This window comes from Callospermophilus lateralis, chromosome 18 (genome assembly GCF_048772815.1).
Source record: "Callospermophilus lateralis isolate mCalLat2 chromosome 18, mCalLat2.hap1, whole genome shotgun sequence".
Taxonomy (NCBI): domain Eukaryota; kingdom Metazoa; phylum Chordata; class Mammalia; order Rodentia; family Sciuridae; genus Callospermophilus; species Callospermophilus lateralis.
The window spans coordinates 19,661,027-19,682,075 of record NC_135322.1 but is presented as its reverse complement, the minus strand read 5'-3'; the positions used below and the strand labels follow the sequence as shown (position 1 = coordinate 19,682,075).

Below are 21,049 nucleotides of genomic sequence, written 5' to 3'. Positions count from 1 at the left end.
GGCAGATTCCATATGTTAGGTATTGTGAATACTGCTTCAAGTAAACATGGGTATGCAGGCATTTTTTTTATATGCTGATATCATTTCCTTTGGGGTGTTTACCCATGAGTGGTATAGCTAGATCATATGATAGTTCTATTTTTTTAGATTTTTTTGAATTTTCATACTGTTTTCCATAGTGACTGTACTAATTTACATTATACTAACAGTGTGTAAGGGTTCCTTTCTCTCCACATTCTTGCCAGCATTTATTATTTTTTGTATTTTTTATAATTGCTATTCTGAGTGGCTTGATTTCTGTGTCTGTAGCCAGTGGGGTCAATTCCATCCTTTCCCTTCAGAATTGTGGCATATAGAAAGAAAAGCCATAGGAATCAGCCCAATTCTGACTCCACTTGCACATGGCAGTGATGATGGATTGCACTTTCTGAACTTGAAAGCCATAGCTGGGTGTAGTGGTATATACCTGTAATCCCAGCAACTTGCAGTGCTGAGGCAGGAAGATCACAAGTTCCATGCCAGCCTTAGCAATTTAGCAAGGGCCTCAGCAATTTAGTGAGACCTTGTCTCATAATAAAAAATAAAAAGGGTTGAAGCACAGTGGTAGAGTGCCCCTGGGTTCAATCCCTGGTACAAAAACCAAAAACAAAACAAAATAATTTGGAAGCTACCTCTCTGTAGATACTTTTGAGCTCTTTGAAGATCTTCCTCTCCTTTCCTCTCCCACCCCCACCACCTGTACTTGAGGTGGTGAATATATCACTCTTGCGGCCTGCCTCAGAATCCACACTGATGAGATAATAAGCCAGCTTGTCTTTGTGAAAACCATTACTTCCCACAAGGCTGCCCTCCAGCCAGCGTGCATTGCCACTCATGCCCCTTTGCTGTGTAGACTCTGGGAGTAAGGTCCCTGGTGTGGTAGTACTCACTGCCTACTCAGTTGTTCGTGTTTCAGAGCAGCCAGCTGCTGACACTTAATCGGGAACCCGCCTATACAGCCCAGCTCTTCATTAGAGGAAGCCCACCCATTTCCTGTCTTGCTCCCTCTGCATGATCTCTTTCCCAATCTTGGTAGTCTGCAGGGGCTTTCCCCACTCTCAGATGGACCCCACTCAACATGAAGATACCTCCAGTATAGGTGAAGGACTTAAGATAAGTCGCCTTTTTGAGTTTGATCCCATTCTTTGACGTGATAATTTTTCATTTGTACTTTATCTAAAATGCTTTTCTTAGTGTGTATTATATAATTTGTGATAGATTTTTCCATCCAAAAACCCTAGCAATTTTTACCACCATTGGGGTACAGAAAGTGCTGTTTTCCCCATACTGGAATATTGCTAGGCTTTTAAATTTTTGTGTATTTGTTAGGTAAAAATGGTACTTTGTTTTAATTTGAATTTTTCTGACTTGCAAAGTTGGGTATTTCTTCATGTGTTTATTCTCTGTGTATGTGAGAGATAGACACTGATTGAGTTACCTGTTCATATGCTAGATTGATTTTTCTCTTGCATTTGTTTGCCTTATAGGAATTTACTATTTTCATATATGTGTGTATATATTTCTTTCTTTCTTTTTTGTGGTACTGGGGATTGAACCCAGGACCTCATGCAAGGGAGATAGCCCTTTTAATTTATTTCAAAACAGGGTCTCTCTGAGATGTTGAGGCTGGCCTTGAACTTGAGATCCTCCTGTCTCAGCCTACTAAATAGCTGGGATTACAGGTGTGTGTCACCATGCTAGGCTATATATTTTTTAAATTTTTAGGTAAATTTTTTTGTATGTAGCAAGAGTTTTGAACCACCGTCTTTTTTTCCCACTTTATTTATATTTTTATGTGGTACTGAGGACCAAACCCAGTGCTTCACATGTGTGAGGCAAGTGCAAAACAAAACAAACGAAACAACTTGGAAACTACCTCTCTGTGGATACTTTTGGCCTCTTTGAAGATCTTCCTGTACTCTACTCTCCCAAGTCACAACTCCAGCCCCCCTGTACTATGTCTTTTTACAAATCCTTTGTAATTCTTTTGAAGTAATGTGCTTAACCTCTTAGGGTACACATACACATATATACACATATATACATAAAATACCAATTATATACAGGTACTGGGCTGCATGTGTTATACACATTACCCTATTTTTCCTTTAAAAGAACTCTTGGAGGATGGTGGTAGAATCTCTGATGGATACGAACAGTAGAAGCATTATACAGTTTAACCTAAAACTTTATTTTAGTTTTGTTCTTGCTACCAAATACTGTTTTCTCCTGCTTTTTCTGTTGCCTACAGCTTTTTTTTTTTCCTTGCCAAAGCAGAAGAAAGATGTAGAAGGAGCAAGCTGATGGACATCTAATGGGAGAGGGCATGAGGGTTCTAGAGTTGGCTAAGGGAGGAATAGCTTGAGATGATAGTGACTGGCTTTCTCTAACCACCTTGTGGAGTGCTGGTTTAGCCAATGTCTATCACATTGCTCTCCATGCCAACCTGTGCTGGACATTGCACACTTTGGATCTCTTCCCCAGGGAGCTTGCATTCTGGCTGGGAAGACAGATTTGTCACAGGTAACTGGGGATGACTGTGTTGCAACAGAAGATAGCATGGTATTGGGCACAACCCAGCAGGGCCTGACTAATGTGAGTCTCTGCAGTAGTGAAGGTGACCTTGGTTTTGCAGGATGTTCGTAGGGTCTTCATGAGCAGAACAGAGCCAGAGACAATCTCCCTGCTACCTCCAGCAAATATGCTTTATATTTAATGCCAGAAATTTCTAGTGTATGGTTTACTAAGTGAAATTAGTATAGTAGGGTTATATTTTATAATGAAGTTTTATCTGTTTATTTTTCCAGCCCTGCCAAAAAGTGGGATAGTGCAGCAATCCAGTACTTTCAGAACATTCTAAAAGGTAAGACAGTCATATTTACTGTACCCTTCTTTGAACTGACACTCGTGGTGGCTTACCCTTCCGTTGATGAGGGGTTTTGACCTATGTCTGCTTAGCCAGCCCATGGGAGCTTCTTTCACATCAGTGTCACAGTGACTGTACCCTCGAAACTTTGTGGGTGGATGCTGATGCCAGTAATTAACAGCTGAAATAGAAAGTGGCTGTTTCTGTAGAAGAACCCCCTACACAATAAACTTAAAAATTGCAGAGCTGTAGAATAAATTTATGTGAATTTTATTGAACTAACAATTAAAAACCTACCCTTTTTTAGTGAGCAAAGGATATTTATTATGTAAAAATCATTATTGCTAATTTAAGATATATAAAATGTATTTACTTTTTACTGTGTTATTTTATTTGAGTGGTTGTAAAATTAACCTCTTTTATGGCAACTGTCCTGACTTTTAGGGGCCCATGTCTGTGCCTCCCTCTTAGGGCTGTTCTAAAGAACTAGTAGGTATGACCTGCCTAGGGTGCTGCCTGGAATGTAGTTGAGTCCTGGCTCTCCTGTGCTGCCCCTTTGTTTGAAAAAAGGAAAAGCCAGATGCTTTGAACCTGGGAGAAGTAGGAGATTGGGGTGGTTGTCACTAGGTTTGGGCTTTTGTGAGCCCATTATGGGGGATGCTAAGAGAGTGTGGGTTTGGAGATGTAAACCCCCTGGGGTTGAATTCTGCCCATCTCCTTCTGTGTATGTAGCCTTGGGCAAAACCTGGTCTTCTTACCTGAAAAACGATTGAAAAAAAAAAAAGGTTGTGATAAAAATCAAATGAAACCAGGTGTATAAAGGACTTAACACAGTTCATGATAAGTACCCATAAATTGAGCTCCTGTTGGGTTCTCAAGTCTGTGATAGAGTAGCTAAGAAGTTCAGTTCATGGGGTGTTTGGAGGAGAGAAGAGGTACTTGGGGGAAAGTTTATGACTAGAAATTTGGATGTGGGAGTCAGTGAGAGAGAAGGACCGAGAAGTGTACTTACTGGAGAAGTATTCACTTATATTCATAAAGTGCCAGGGGACACTGTTGATGTGGACAGAGAATATGTGGCTCACTCTACAGTCAGGAGAGCCTTTTCCATGGCTCGCTCACCCTGCCGCCTTGTGCTCAAGGAACCTACCCTGCTTGAGGAAGCTGCTGGCTATTGGTCAGCAATGACTAACCACCTAAGAACTTAAGAAGAAATAATCATGATTGTATCAAGTGTACTTTGCTCATTAGCTTATTTGTGCTCTTACTTATGCTATTTAGCAACTACCCAGGTGGAAGCCAAATTGTGTGCTGTGGAAGAAGATACTTTTGAGGTCTACCTTTATGTAACAATAAAAAATGAAAAAGTAAGTGAAAGATTTGTGTTTTCAAATATTTTATCAAGGAAAAATGTAATTCACACAGCATAGAAGTTATCTGAATGTTTCAAGGTCTGGCTTAAATGAGAAGTTAAATAGGACTGTGTTTCCTTTTTTGATTACTTTGAAAAATTACTTGAGCAGTTCATCAGAACAATATCTCATTTAGTAATGAACAAGAAATTATTACTGTGATGATGAGTATGAAATGTGTTCTCTCAGGGATGTGATTATTATAAATAATTCCTAAGGATCATTATCCCCTCCCCTGATTTTCTCATTGTAATAGGTGCTCATTGTTAAGAACTCAGATACCATATGTAGAAAAAGAAAGAGGATGTGACCTGTGAGACCTGCACCCTCCCTTTCCTAAGTATTTGCTGCTACATTTTTGGCTGGCTGCCTTTTCTGAAGGGCATCACAAGGTGCAGCTGTTCACCTTGGGAAAGTGGTTGAAGGGCATAGATCTAGGGTCGCCCAGAACCAACAGAGGGCATCCTGTTGCTAGGGATTGAACCCAGGGCCTTGCACATGCTAAGCACCCACTGTATCACTGAGTTACACTGAGGCTCCACCTAGAGATTAAAAATATGTGTGTGTGTGTGTGTGTGTGTGTGTATGAATGAAACACTTCACTCACAGAAGAGATGCAAAAATAATGTGATTATTGTATATATTTTGCCCAGATTTCCCTTTTATGAAATATCTGCAGATAACTTATGCATTCACACCATGTTAAGATTGTGTAGAATCATAGTTATTAAAACCAGAAAGTTAACACTGATAAAATACTGTTTAACAAATTCTCAAATTATTTGAATGCTGCCAGTTTTCCTACTTATTTTCTTTTTCTGGTCTAGGAGCTGATTCAGGACCTGAGTTGCATCTGGTGGTCATGTCTTTTTAGTTTCCTCTAGTCGGACAGTTCCTCAGTCTTTCCTCACCTTTCGTGACCTTGATGCTTTAAAAAGTATTGGCCAGTTGTTTTCCAGAATGTCACTTAAGTTGGTTTTGCCTGATGTTTTCTCATGATTAGGTTGAAGTTGAGTGTTTTTTGCAGTAATGCCACGGAAGCAATATTGTGCCAGTCTCAGTGCATCGTTGTGGGGTTTGTACTGTTAACATGTCTAATTGCTTGTGATTAGTTCATGTCAATCGTGTGGTAATGTAGTGTTGTACAGGTCTTCCCCATATAGTGTTGCTGTTTTTTTTTTCTTTTGATATTAATAATTATTATTTTTTTAGAGAGAGAATTTTTTAAATATTTATTTTTTAGTTTTTGGTGGACACAACATCTTTATTTTTTTTTTTTTATGTGGTGCTGAGGATGGAACCCAGCGCCCCGCGCATGGCAGGCAAGGGTGCTACCACTTGAGCTACATCCCCAGCCCTTAATAATTATTTTATAGGGAGTTTCTTTGAGACTATGCAAATGTTCATCCATGCTTCTTGCCTGTAAAAGTTATTACTGTGATGGTTGCCTGTTGAAATAGGCAATATTTTTGTCTTCTGCATATTCTACAATATTTTTGTCTTCAGCATTTTTAATTAGAATTATATATTATATAAAGAATCATCCTTCCTCCAACATTTATTAAGTCATTGAATTTATATTAGTATGGATTTTTGGTTACTTGTTTGAGGGATAATAACCATTTCTATCATTATTGTCTTGCTCAAATTACCTCAGATTTTGGCTATTAGTAGTTTATTCAAAGTGGTTCATGTGTCTTTTCAATATGCTCATCATTGTTTGAACACTGTTGTCTTTCCCATGTCACAGAATGCTCCAGGATTATTTTGTCATTTTCCACAAATCAACCACTTTGCCAAGAACTGCTGGTTTCTTTTATTAATGAACGATAGTTAGATTTAAAGATAAGGGCACTAGGTGTTCTTGCTGTTCCTGGGGTATCATTGATTATATTTCCTCTCAGCACAAAGTGTTATGAAATATCTTCAGATAACTAACTGATGCATTCACACGATCTAGATTTTTCTGAAGTCTGTCATCTGTACTTGTGTCAACAGCCCCGATCCCTGTAGTTTCAATCCTGCAGCCACAGGGTTTATCCTAATCTTATTCCAACAGTGAGAAACCTACTCTCCTTAGCCACAGTATACTTACATGATCAATCCTGTTTCAGAATTGCTAACACACATGCTTGTGAAAAGGAAATTTGTCTCTTGTCTTACTTTGAACAGTCAAGCAATTGTTTTCACAGTTGCTCAGGTTAGTTTTTTTCTTTCCCTCACTCTTCAGTGTGATTGTATTATTCTTTTGTAAAAAGTTTTTTTTTTTTTTTTTACTGTCTATATTGCATTTGTGGTTCTTACACCTTGGTTGGTTTTACCTATGACTTTTCATTGCTTATAGTAAAATTATTATAGTAAAATAGTAAAATTATTGGTAAAAAATTGTTGGTTCTAAGACTTGTCTTGTAAATCATCTTTTTTAAAATAAATTCTCTTTTGACTTGCTTTCCTCTTGCTTTTCAAAAGTCTCTCTTTCTCATCATGTAGGTTGTATATGATAATGACTTGTTCTTACTTCAAGATGATAAAGTGCAGACGGCAGGAAGGTCCATGTGGTGCATGAGGCCAGAAAACGGTTAAGGCCAACAGTCCTTTTCTAGATAAAGTACAGGGATGTGTCCCAGGGTGTTCTTTTTTGGCCTGGCTTCTTTCATTGAGAAAAATTATTTTAAGAGACATCCATGTTGCTAGATGTATCAATAGTTTGTTACTTTTATGGTCAAGAACTCTTCTCTTACACAGCTAACAATGGTGTGTGCATCCATTCTCTTGTTGATGGACATGTGAGTTATGGCCAGTTTGGGAATATAATATTATAGATGTTTTCCACAGTCATTTACCATTTTATATTCCATCAGCAGTGTATAACACTTCACTTCCTTTATGTCCTTCTTGATACTGTGGCTATTCTAATAGTATATTATTGTGGCTTAAATTAGCATTTGCCAAATGACTGATTGCTTTTATGTGCCTATTTTATGTATTTACTTACATATATATATATATATATATATATATATATATATATTTTTTTTTTTTTTTTTTTTTTTTTTTTTTTGAACTGGGAAGTGAACACAGGCAGTCTTTACCACTGAGCTATATCCCTATCCCTTTTAGTTTTTTTAATTTTGTGATAGGGTCTTGCTAGTTGCTGAGGCTTACCTTGACTCTTTTTAAAAAATTTTTTTATTTGTTCTTTTTAGTTATACATGATAGTAGAATGTATTTTGATATATCATTACATACATGGAGTATAACTTCCAGTTTTTGTGATTGTACATGATGTGGAGTTACATTGGTTGTGTAGTCATATATGAACATAGGAAAATTATGTCCGATTCATTCTACATCGTTCCCATTTTCATTCCCCCGCTCTACCCTATCCAATACAGTGAACCTCTCCTCTCCACCCCCCACCCCACCCATTGAGAGTCAGCATCTGTATGCACATCAGGGAGAACATTTGGCCTTTGATTTTTGGGATTGGCTTATTTCACTTAGTGTGATATTCTCCAGCTCCATCCATTTACTGGCAATGCCATAATTTCATTCTTCTTTATGGCTGAATAATATTTCATTATGTATATGTACCACATTTTCTTTATCCATTTGTCTACATAAGGGTACCTAGGTTAGTTCCACAGCTTAGCTATTGAGATTACACTGCTATGAACAATGATGTGGCCAAATCACTATAGTAAGTTGATTTTAAGTCCTTTGGCTATATGCTGAGGAGTGGGATAACTGGGTCAAATAGTGGTTCAATTCTAAGTTTTCTGAGGAATCTCCATACAGCTTTCCTGAGTGGTTGTACCAATTTGTAGTCCCATCAGCAATGTATGAATATATCTTCCCACAACCTTGCCAACATATGTTGTTACTTGTATTCTTGATAATTGCCATTCTGACTGGAGTGAGATGAAATCTCAATGTAGTTTTTTTTTTTTTAATTTTTATTGTTGGTTGTTCAAAACATTACATAGTTCTTGATATATCATATTTCACACTTTGATTCAAGTGGGTTATGAACTCCCATTTTTACCCCGTATACAGATTGCAGACTCACATCAGTTACACATCCATTGATTTACATATTGCCATATCAATGTAGTTTTAATTTGCGTTTCTCTAATTGCTAGTGATGTTGAATATTTTTTCATATGTTGACCATTCATATTTCTTCTTCTGTGAAGTGTCTGTTCAGTTCCTTTGCCCATTTATTGTTTGGATTATTTGTGGTTTTGGTGTTAAGTTTTTTGAGTTCTATATATATCCTGGAGATTAATGCTGTATCTGAGGTGTAGTTGGCAAAGATTTTATCACATTCTTCAGGCTCTCTCTTCATGTTCTTGATAGTTTTCTTTGTACTGAAAAAGTTTTTTACTTTGATACAATCTCATTTATTGATTCTTGATTTTTTACTTCTCGTGCTTTTGGGGTCTTGCTGAGGAATTTGGTTCCTAAGCTGACATGATAGAGATTTGGGCCTTTTTCTTCTAGTAAGTGCAGTGTCTCTGGTCTAATGCCTGTGACCATGACTCTTGCATTAGCTTCACAAGTCGCTGGGATTATAACTCCATTATGCCTGGCTTCATATGCTTATTGGCAATCCATGCATCATTTTTTATGAAGTATTTATTAAGATATTTTGCCTGTTTTTTTTTAACTTGGTTATTTTCTTTTCATGGAGTTTTGAGAATTCTTTGTTCTGTTTGTCTATTCAGATACCTGTTTTAAAAATATTTTTATTTTGTCATTCTTTTTAGTTATATATGACAGTACAGTATATTTTGACATATTTATGCAAACATGGAATACGTATTATTCTAATTAGCACCCCAGTCTTTTGGTTCTCCATGGTGTGGAGAGTCACTGTGGCGTATTTATATGTGTACAAAAGAAGTCAGATTTATTCCACTGTCTTTTCTATTCCTGTCTCCTCTCCCTTCTCTTCATTCCTCTTTGTCTAATCTACTGAACTTCTATTCTTCCCCTCTCCCCTGTGTTGTGTATTAGAATCCACATATCAGAGAAAACAATTGACTTTTGTGTTTTGGGGATTGGCCTATTTCACTTAGCATAATAGCCTCTAGTTTCATCTGTTTACTTACAAATGTCATAATAAATCCATTATTTTTTAGGCCCGAGTATACCACATTTTCTTTATCTATTCATCTGTTGAAAGGCACCTACATTGGTTCCATGGTTCCATAGCTTACCTATTGTGAATTGTGCTGCTGTAAACATTGATGTGGCTGTGTCACTGTAGTATGCTGATTTTAAGTCCTTTGGGTATATATGGAGGAGTGAGATAACTGGATTAAATGGTGGTTCCAGTCCAAGTTTTCTGAGGAATCTCCATACTGCTTTCCAGAGTGGTTGCATCAATTTGCAGTCCTTTATCATTCTTTAAGAGTAGAAGTTTTGCATTTTGGAAAACCTAATTTTATCAATTTTCCTCTCATGCACCAGATTTTTGCTGGGCCAGGTTGTGTTGGCTCTTTATTTCTTTATGCTGTTTTTGTATTCCATACAGATTCTTGCTGTATTCTCATCAGGAAGGTTGGCAAGAAGTATTTACTTCACCTTTATCAGAGCAGAAATCATACAAATAGATCAAATTATGTTCTGTAAAACATTTTTTTCTGAAACCAAATTGAGGATTAAGGCTGGAATAGTTTCTTTATGTTCACTTAACTATACTTGTCTTAGTATCCATAAAATGTTTTAATTTTACAGGTTTGTGTGAATGATGATCTGGTTGCAAAGAACTTCGCTTGCTATGTATCTCCCACAGAGAAGAAAAACCTTGATGCTTTAGAGAAACCAAGGTTGGATATAAAGTCAGCTTCTTTCTCCAGTAAACTCAATCCAGCCCTTACTCTTTGGCCAATGCTATTGCAAGGAAAAGATTTTCAAGGAATGAAAAGTGAGTGCATTCACATTAATATGTATTTCTTTTAAGTTGCTTTATTTATAGTCTTAGTGTGTTGCCATAAATTGTAGTACAGATTTTTCCCTGTGTGTAGGCAGAGACTTGGACTCTGTGTTTAATAATTGAAATTTAATGTTGGGACAAGCCTGTGACAGATTTTGTGGTCCTAAAGCTGCTATAATTTGTTTTTATGAAACCAGGAAGAAACCATTCTCAATTTCTTAATAAGTCACATTTTCAGAAGTCCAGATATTTGTAGTTTAAAGATTAAATTTGTAGTTAAAATAACGCTTTAAATATTCATTGTTTCAGACAGTTTTAAAAAGAATTATTAATTGTAAAATGGTCCTTAGCAGTAAAATATGAGAAGAATTAGTGGTGAACTGTGGAAGTGCTTTTAAATGTTCCTCTCTGCTGTCAGATTTTAGTACCCTCACATGTTGCTGTTTCCTTGATAGGTGTCCTGTGACCACACAGCAAAAGCAAGAGCAGTTGTGGTAGAACAAGGAATCCACACTTTACTTTACATTTTATTTCATGCCTTAATTTTGAAATTTATTCTTCCAGAGTCACATGATTTAGATTTTCTGGCACAATCTCTCCAGCATACCTGGTGCAAGGGTGTTGTCAGTGACCTATGGTCAACTGCTACAATACTGGGTGAGTCTGCCAGTTTGGTATATTTCATAGTCAACATAAAATAATATCCTTTTTTAGGGGGGACTGAGGATTAAACAACTCAAATCCAGCTTTGGGGCCTCTCAATGTTCTACCACTGAGCTATACCCCCAATCTTTAAACTGAAGATTAAAAGGGTTGTTTAGAAGGACTCTGGTCTCTTGTTTTATAATTTAATGGAACCAATTTATGATATAGATGCTGACAGTGATTACTTGACCTGCAGGCCACACTTAGAAAGTTTACTGTAACATAAAGAACATCACAGACCCTTGTGAGCTGGGCTCTGTGGCTCAAACCTATAGTTTCAGCTACTTGGGAGGCTGAGGCAAGAGGATCACTTGAACCTAGGAGCTCAAAGCCAGCCTGAGAAACATAGCAAGACACTGTCTCAGAAAATAAAAAAAGAAACAGTAGGCATTTGTCCATCTGGAAGACTGATATTTTCTAGTCCTGAAAAATACCAGTGATTATTATTTGTCCTCAGAGTATACCATACTTTTATGATTGACTTTTATTTTGAGCAGTAGGATTCAGAAAAATAAGGAAGTTGTACTTATGAGGGAGATATACTCAGTCTTTAATCCCATATAATGATTTTGAGTTGTTCAACAGGGTGAAGTCTGTCAGCCTGTGATACTGGTTCACCCCTGTGGTCGTTCCTTACCACTTCCCTCCTGCACTGGGTGTGTGTTTACCTGTGGATGTGACATTTCACATGCATCCATAGTATGTTAAAATGAACCAAAGCTTTAATCAGCTAAGATGTTCCCTACATTTAATATTATTTTCACATGGGTGGTATTGTTCATATGGAAGAATACAGATAACCAAAATTGTAAAAACTTGCCACCTCACTACCTATTTATTAAAATTTTAAGAGTCTGTCTTTCCACAGTTCTCTAGATGTAAATGTATGGGTTAATTTTTATTTTACAGGAACAGGATCCTCCTGTATATACCTCTTTGTAGTGTTTTTCCCTATGGCTCAACTTCTTTCCAGGTCAAATAATCCAGCATAGCATGTTTAAGTAAATGGGATCTGCTGTGAAACCGTCAAGAGTGTGTGCCCCATCTCCCTCTGGGGTGTGGGGAGGCCTCACTCCCATCCTGCCCGGAGTTGGTCAGGTGGGCTGTGCAGGTATGGAGTGCCCTTGGCACAATGCCTGCTGTGGCAGCTCTCACATGTGTGGCCTCCTGTAGGGTCCTCAGATGAGAGTTATTGCTGAAAGCAGTCCTGTTGCCGTGGGAATATATCTTTCCATGGTGTTCCTTCTAATTCCCTTACAGCAGGAAAAGTACCAAATGTTCGCATCCTTTAGTTTGGCGTTGCACAGTTTCACCTAGTATGAATTGCTTTCAGTAATCCCACATTGTTGGACAGTAATTGTGGCCGCCTTTGGTAAATAAAAATGATCAACTTGGGAAAATAAATTGTGTTTTAGTCTTATAAGCTGGTGTGGGAATTTTTAGAACTTTGAAAACAATAATAAAGGCTAAAACAAAATTTTAAAATTTAATCCCCTTAAAGAAAGTTTAATATAAACCCCTATTCCATAATAATTTCATGTATTAAGATTTTATAATGCCATTTGTTTCCTATCAGTATTTTTCAAGGTAGCTTTGTATCATTGTTTTTATTTTTCAGATAGAGCTGAAAAATATAATAGGGATTCTATGAGAGACTCACCTAAAAAGAAATCTGAAAAGAAGCAGCAGTGCATCTCTTTAAAAGATGTAAATAAGGTTGTATTTTAAAAATTCTCATTTAATGTAAACTTCATGTAATGTTAGTAATATCCTATTAGAAACCAAAATGTGTTTTCTTTTAAAAAAATTGACTATGATAGTTTTATTCATGAAGAAAATACAGTTTGCATGTTTACTTATTTTGAAAAAACAAGGGAACTCCGTCCACCTCCCTTCTTGTCAAGCTCTTACTTGACAATTACTATATATATTAGTATTTGCATATAACTTGATAATTAATGTCCTTGATAATTAATGTTGTTTCTAAAATTGGGTACTTCTTCTCATTTGAACAAGGGTATGAAAATTTGGGATTCTAACTTACCTTCCAGTCCTTTGACTGAGACAGGTGAAAGTAATTGCAGGGCGTTTTAAACACTGATTATTTGAAATGCCAGCTACTTGCCATTTGGACCTTTTATTTATTTTTAAAAATTTTTTTATATTTATTTTTTAGTTGTAGTTGGACACAATACCATTATTGTATTTTTATGCGGTGCTGAGGATCAAACCCAGGGCCTCGCACATGCTAGGCGAGCACTCTACCGCTGAGCTGCAACCCCAGCTTTTTAATCTAGTGATTATAGTGATGGTATAATCATCAAACTTTATAGTTTTTTGTCTCTGTGTCTTGTGTGTGCAAGAAATTGACTGGAGTGGTGTTTAAATTTTTGTCCCCAAAGAATGTATATCTTGTTAAGCATACATATTTTTTCTGAAATTTGTTTTACAGTGTGTGGAATCTTCAGCATGCTGGCCAACAAAAAGGGGCATAACCATATATGCTGATCCAGATATCCCAACAGCAAGGTATGATTTGAAAATATATATAGTCTTATGTAGTCATCCCTTAATATTCTTGGGGGATTGATTCCAGGACCCCCAAGGATACCAAAATCTGACATGCCACAATTACTATATATATTAGTATTTGCATATAACTTATGCACATCCTCCTTTATGCTTGAAATCATCTATAAATTACTTATAATACCTAATGCAATGTAAATGCTATGTAAATAGTTGCTGTACTTATTGCTTAGGTTATAATGCCAGGGGGGAAAAAGCCTGTATATGTTCAGTACAGACTCAATTTGGTTTTTTTCCCCAAATATTTTCAATCTGTGGTTGGTTGAACACAGATGAAGAACCTATGGACACAGAGGCCAAATTGTACAGTGTTCCGATGACACGAAAGTATTCTTTCCAAAAAGCGTGGCCCAGAAAATTTTTATTGAACATATTAATTAATTTTTTTTTTTTTTATTTTTTTTTTTTTTAATTAATTTTTATTGTAGGTTGTTCAAAACATTACATAGTTTTTGATATATCATAATTCACACTTTGATTCAAGTGGGATATGAACTCCCATTTTTACCCCATATACAGATTGCAGAATCACATCAGTTGCACATTGATTTACATATTGCCATTCTGGAGTCTGTTGTATTCTGCTGCCTTTCCCATCCTCCGCTATCCCCCCTCCCCCCTCCCCTCCCCTCTTCTCTCTCTACCCCCTCTACTGTAATTCATTTCTCCCCCTTATATTTTCCCTCCTTTCCCCTCACTTCCTCTTGTATGTAATTTTGTATACCCCTGAGGGTCTCCTTCCATTTACATGCAATTTCCCTTCTCTCTCCCTTTCCCTCCCACCTCTCATCCCTGTTTAATGTTAATCTTCTTCTCATGCTCTTCTTCCCTACTCTGTTCTTAGTAACTCTTCTTATATCAAAGAAGACATTTGGCATTTGTTTTTAAGGGATTGGCTAGCTTCACTTAGCATAATCTGCTCTAATGCCATCCATTTCCCTCCAAATTCTATGATTTTGTCATTTCTTAATGCAGAGTAATACTCCATTGTGTATAAATGCCACATTTTTTTTATCCATTCGTCTATTGAAGGGCATCTAGGTTGGTTCCACAGTCTTGCTATTGTGAATTGTGCTGCTATGAACATGGATGTAGCAGTGTCCCTATAGTGTGCTCTTTTTAGGTCTTTAGGGAATAGACCGAGTAGTGGAATAGCTGGATCAAATGGTGGTTCCATTCCGAGCTTTCCAAGAAATCTCCATACTGCTTTCCAAATTGGCCTCACCAATTTGCAGTCCCACCAGCAATGTACAAGAGTACCCTTTTCTCCACATCCTCGCCAGCACTTGTTGCTGTTTGACTTCCTAATGGCTGCCAATCTTACTGGAGTGAGATGGTATCTTAGGGTGGTTTTGATTTGCATTTCTCTGACTGCTAGAGATGGTGAGCATTTTTTCATATACTTGTTGATTGATTGTATGTCCTCCTCTGAGAAATTTCTGTTCAGGTCCTTGGCCCATTTGTTGATTGGGTTATTCGTTATCTCATTGTCTAATTTTTTTAGTTCTTTGTATATTCTGGATATTAGGGCTCTGTCTGAAGTGTGAGGAGTAAAGATTTGTTCCCAGGACGTAGGCTCCCTATTCACCTCTCTTATTGTTTCTTTTGCTGAGAAAAAACTTTTTAGTTTTAGTAAGTCCCATTTGTTGATTCTAGTTATTAACTGTTGTGCTATGGGTGTCCTATTGAGGAATTTGGAGCCCGACCCCACAGTATGTAGATCATAGCCAACTTTTTCTTCTATCAGACGCCATGTCTCTGATTTGATATCAAGTTCCTTGATCCACTTTGAGTTAACTTTTGTGCATGGCGAGAGAAAGGGATTCAGTTTCATTTTGTTGCATATGGATTTCCAGTTTTCCCAACACCATTTGTTGAAGATGCTATCCTTCTTCCATTTCATGCTTTTAGCCCCTTTATCGAATATAAGATAGTTGTAGTTTTGTGGATTGGTTTCTGTGTCCTCTATTCTGTACCATTGGTCCACCTGCCTGTTTTGGTACCAGTACCATGCTGTTTTTGTTACTATTGCTCTGTAGTATAGTTTGAAGTCTGGTATAGCTATGCCGCCTGATTCACATTTCCTGCTTAGAATTGTTTTTGCTATTCTGGGTCTTTTATTTTTCCATATGAATTTCATGATTGCTTTCTCTATTTCTACAAGAAATGCCGTTGGGATTTTGATTGGCATTGCATTAAACCTATAGAGAACTTTTGGTAATATCGCCATTTTGATGATGTTACTTCTACCTATCCATGAACAGGGTATATTTTTCCATCTTCTAAGATCTTCTTCTATTTCTCTCTTTAGGGTTCTGTAGTTTTCATTGTATAAGTCTTTCACCTCTTTTGTTAGGTTGATTCCCAAGTATTTTATTTTCTTTGAGGATATTGTGAATGGGGTGGTTGTCCTCATTTCCATTTCAGTGGATTTGTTGCTGATATACAGGAATGCCTTTGATTTATGCGTGTTGATCTTATAGCCTGCCACTTTGCTGAATTCATTTATTAGCTCTAATAGTTTCTTTGTAGACCCTTTTGGGTCTGCTAGGTATAGAATCATGTCATCTGCAAATAGTGATAATTTGAGTTCTTCTTTTCCTATTTTTATGCCTTTAATTTCTTTCGTCTGTCTAATTGCTCTGGCCAGTGATTCGAGAACTATGTTGAACAGAAGTGGTGAGAGAGGGCATCCCTGTCTTGTTCCAGATTTTAGAGGGAACGCCTTCAGTTTTTCTCCATTCAGAATGATGCTAGCCTGAGGCTTAGCATAGATTGCTTTTACAATGTTGAGGTATGTTCCTGTTATCCCTAGTTTTTCTAGAGTTTTGAACATAAAGGGATGCTGTACTTTGTCGAATGCTTTTTCTGCATCTATCGAGATGACCATATGGTTCTTATTTTTAAGCCTGTTGATGTGGTGAATAACATTTATTGATTTCCGTATATTGAACCAACCTTGCATCCCAGGGATAAATCCTACCTGATCATGGTGCACAATTTTTTTGATATGTTTTTGTATCCGGTTCGCCAGAAGTTTATTGAGGATTTTTGCATCTAGGTTCATTAGAGATATTGGTCTGTAGTTTTCTTTCTTTGAAGTGTCTTTGTCTGGTTTAGGAATCAGGGTGATGTTGGCCTCATAGAATGAATTTGGAAGTTCTCCCTCTTTTTCTATTTCCTTAAATAGCTTGAAAAGTATTGGTGTTAATTCCTCTTTAAAGGTTTTGAAAAACTCTGCTGTATACCCATCCGGTCCTGGGCTTTTCTTAGTTGGTAGTCTTTTGATGGTATCTTCTATTTCCTCAATTGATATTGGTCTGTTTAGGTTGTCAATATCCTCTTGGCTCAATCTGGGCAAATCATATGACTTAAGAAATTTATCGATGCCTTCACTATCTTCTATTTTATTGGAGTATAAGGATTCAAAATAATTTCTGATAATCTTCTGTATTTCTGAAGTGTCTGTTGTGATATTGCCTTTTTCATCCCGTATGCTGGTAATTTGAGTTCTCTCTCTTCTTCTCTTTGTTAGCGTGGCTAAGGGTCTGTCGATTTTATTTATTTTTTCAAAGAACCAACTTTTAGTTTTGTCAATTTTTTCAATTGTTTCTTTCGTTTCGATTTCATTAATTTCAGCTCTGATTTTAATTATTTCTTGTCTTCTACTTCTTTTGCTGTTGTTTTGCTCTTCTTTTTCTAGGATTTTGAGTTGAAGTATTAGATCATTTATTTGTTGGTTTTTTCTTTTTTTAAGGAATGAACTCCAAGCAATAAATTTTCCTCTTAGAACTGCTTTCAATGTGTCCCATAGATTCCGATATGTTGTGTCTGTGTTTTCATTTATCTCTAAGAATTTTTTAATTTCCTCCTTGATGTCTTCTATAACCCATTGATCATTCAGTAACCTATTGTTCATTCTCCAAGTGATGCATGATTTTTCCTTACTTCTTTTATTGTTGATTTTCAATTTCATTCCATTATGATCAGATAATATGCATGGTATTATCTCTACTCCTTTATATTGTCTAATAGTTGCCCTGTGACATAATATATGATCTATTTTTGAGAAGGATCCATGTGCTGCTGAGAAAAAAGTGTAACTGCTTGATGTTGGGTGGTATATTCTATATATGTCAATTAAGTCTAGGTTCTTAATTGTGTTATTGAGCTCTATAGTTTCCTTATTCAACTTTTGTTTGGAAGATCTGTCCAGTGGTGAGAGAGGTGTGTTGAAGTCTCCCATGATTATTGTATGGTGGTCTATTAGACTCTTGAACTTGAGAAGAGTTTGTTTGATGAACATAGCTGCTCCATTGTTTGGGGCATATATATTTATGATTGTTATGTCTTGTTGGTGTATGGTTCCCTTGAGAAGTATGTAGTGTCCCTCTTCATCCCTTTTGATTAACTTTGGCTTGAAATCTATTTTATTTGAAATGAGTATGGACACTCCTGCTTGTTTGCGAAGTCCATATGAGTGATATGATTTTTCCCAACCTTTCACCTTCAGTCTATGTATGTCTTTTCCTATCAGATGTGTCTCCTGAAGGCAGCATATTGTTGGGTCTTGTTTAGTGATCCATTCTGCTAGCCTGTGTCTCTTAATTGGTGAGTTTAAGCCATTAACATTTAGAGTTATTATTGAGATATGGTTTGTTCTTCCAGCCATATTTGTTTATTTATGTTACTAAACATGGTTTGTTTTCCTCTTTGATTATTCCCCCCCACCTTTACTGTACTACCTCCCGCTGTTGGTTTTCATTGATATTTTCCATTTCCTCTTCCTGTAATATTTTGCCGAGGATGTTTTGAAGAGCTGGTTTTCTAGCTGCAAATTCTTTTAACTTTTGTTTATCATGGAAGGTTTTAATTTCATCTTCTATCCTGAAGCTTAATTTCGCGGGATACACAATTCTTGGTTGGAACCCCTTTTCTTTCAACGTTTGAAATATGTTATTCCAGGATCTTCTAGCTTTCAGAGTCTGTGTTGAAAGATCAGCTGTTATCCTGATTGGTTTACCCCTAAATGTAATCTGCTTCCTTTCTCTTGTAGCTTTTAAAATTCTCTCCTTATTCTGTATGTTGGGCATCTTCATTATAATGTGTCTAGGTGTGGCTCTCTTATGATTTTGCACATTCGGCGTCCTGTAGGCTTCTAGGATTTGGGATTCTGTCTCATTCTTCAAGTCTGGGAAGTTTTCTCGTATTATTTCGTTGAATAGATTGGTCATTCCTTTGGTTTGGACCTCAATACCTTCCTGTATCCCCATGACCCTTAAGTTGGGTCTCTTTATGTTATCCCATATTTCTTGAATGTTCTGCTCATGGTTTCTTAACAGCTTTGCTGAGCTGTCTATGTTCTTCTCCAGTTGAAATACTTTGTCTTCATTGTCTGATGTTCTATCTTCTAAGTGTTCTACTCTGCTGGTAGTATTCTCAATTGAGTTTTTAAGTTGGTTTATTATTTCCTGCATTTCCAGGATTTCTGTTTGTTTGTTTTTTATAACCTCTATCTCCCTGTATAATTGATCTTTTGCTTCTTGGATTTGTTTGTGTAATTTATTGTCGAAGTGGTCGAAGTGGTCTTTCATTGTCTGATTTTGCTGTCTAATGTCTTCCTTGAGACTCCAGATCATCTGAAGCATGTATATCCTGAATTCTTTATCTGACATTCCATCTGCTGCAGATATTACCTCTTCTAAAGTTGAGTTGACCTGCATTGCTTGTGGTCCTTTCTTTCCTTGTCTTTTCATACTGATCGCGTTTCTTTCTTCTGGTAGCCACGCCCCCGTATCTGGTGCAAGAGACCTCAGTTGTCAGCACTGGTGGGGGCTGTAGCTGGGAGACCCGCGCCGCGCGGCTCCCGCCGGCTCCTGCGTCAGCGCCGCCTCAGCTCCCGCCGGTTCCCGTGCCGCTGCCGCGGTTCCCGCCAGCTCCGTCCGGCTCCCTCGCCGCTCCTGCTAATTTAGAGTCCGCTGGGAAGGAATCTCTTTGGCCGATCTTTGGTGACTTCCCCTCTCTGCTATGGCGGGCCCCTGGCTCCTTGCAGGAGTGACCGAAGGGAGAGGTGGAACTGGCTTGTCTCTGGTCTGATATAATCTCTGGTTTTAGATCCCAGTTCGCTAATTCATAGAGGCTTGGTTAGATTTCCTTCCCATCCTCTCAAGGTGGGGAGCCCTTTCCTGGGTGTGCAGGGCCGTTAGCAGAGCCGGAAGGGCACGTGCCTTCTGTCGGGCCAGGCGGGGACCCTTCTGGCTGCGCTGGGCCGCCGGGGGCTCCCTCAGCGCCAGGCAGATGGCGCCCGCGTGGCTAAGAGCCGGGTGGGGTAACCCTTCGCAGAGCGGGCGGGCCGCCAGGAGTGCCGGGATGGTGGGAGCTGTCTGCTGGCCGGGCAGGGACCCTTCTCGACGAGCAGGGCCGCTGGGGGCGCTTGTAAAGCCGGGCGGCTGCCGCCGCGTGTCTAAGACCCAGGCGGGCGGGGTGGCTGTTTGCAGGGCAAGAGCGGGACCGGCAGGGTAGCCGGGATGGCGGAAACTGTCTGTTGGCCGGGCAGGGACCCTTCTCGCCAAGCAGGGTCGCCGGGGGCGCTTGTAAAGCCGGGCGGCTGCAGCCTCGTGGCTAAGAACCAAGCGGGCGTGAACATATTAATTTAAAGAAAAAAATCTTTCGACAATTGGTTAGTGGCAGTGCTGAAAACTGACTCTAGAATCCCCTTGTTACCTTGTTGGACAGAGCTGGTTTTGTAAGGCAGGTCCAGAGAAGGTTGGCACAGAGTAGGTTGGCACAGAGTAGGTATGATGTGAAGGAGGAGCAAATGTGAGCCAGATGGCAGCAGTGCTTGGTTGGTTACAAGTTGATAGAAAGCAGAATGGTTTACAGTCTTCTTTGACTATAACACCATCCTCATCAAGATGCACCAGTGACATTAATGACATCACAGAAATGATGTCATATGCTTTTTTAGTATAAAAGCTTAAAATAGTATACTTCCATTTCCCCCCACTTAGACTTTATGCTATGATTTTCGTGTGTTTTATTAGTGTTATAAATGCTACAATGTTATCACTTCAAACAGTTTTCTTTTAGAGAGGTTTAAGTAATAAGAAAAGTAACATATATTTGCCTCTGTAGTTACATTGGTGCTCTTCAGTTTTTGTGTTGATCCATGTTTCCATCTGATATCACTCTTTTTACTTGAAAAGGCTTTTATTAACATTTTTTTTATTACAGGTCTGGCGGTGATGAACTCTTCAGTTTTTTATGTCTGAAAAATTATTTGTGTGTGTGTGCATCTGTGCACTCTGTAGATTAATAGCAGAGCACTCTGCAACTGAACTGTATTCCTAGCCCTTAGCTGCTGCTGCTGCTTTATTTATTTATTTATTTTTGGCTAGGTATAGAATGAATTCTAGGTTGACAGTATTTGACACTGTTTTTTTTCTATGTATTCTTAAAGGTAGTGTTGCACTGATGCAAAATCTGCTGTCATCTTTT

General features: G+C 38.0%; 1 protein-coding gene across 7 annotated transcripts in view; it reads left to right on the top strand.

Moving 5' to 3' along the window:
- The window catches only part of Tdrd12 (tudor domain containing 12), a 72,830-nt gene that overhangs the window by 8,807 nt on the left and 42,974 nt on the right, over positions 1-21,049 (top strand). For 6 of the 7 annotated variants that reach the window (XM_076838842.2, XM_076838841.2, XM_076838838.2 and 3 more), the window contains 6 exons: positions 2,847-2,902; positions 4,187-4,272; positions 10,060-10,249; positions 10,823-10,915; positions 12,582-12,679; positions 13,416-13,492. In XM_076838842.2, the coding sequence (XP_076694957.1) occupies positions 2,847-2,902; positions 4,187-4,272; positions 10,060-10,249; positions 10,823-10,915; positions 12,582-12,679; positions 13,416-13,492 (600 nt within the window). The remainder of the gene's footprint in view (positions 1-2,846; positions 2,903-4,186; positions 4,273-10,059; positions 10,250-10,822; positions 10,916-12,581; positions 12,680-13,415; positions 13,493-21,049) is intronic. The other variant, XM_076838840.2, reaches the window with a different exon arrangement.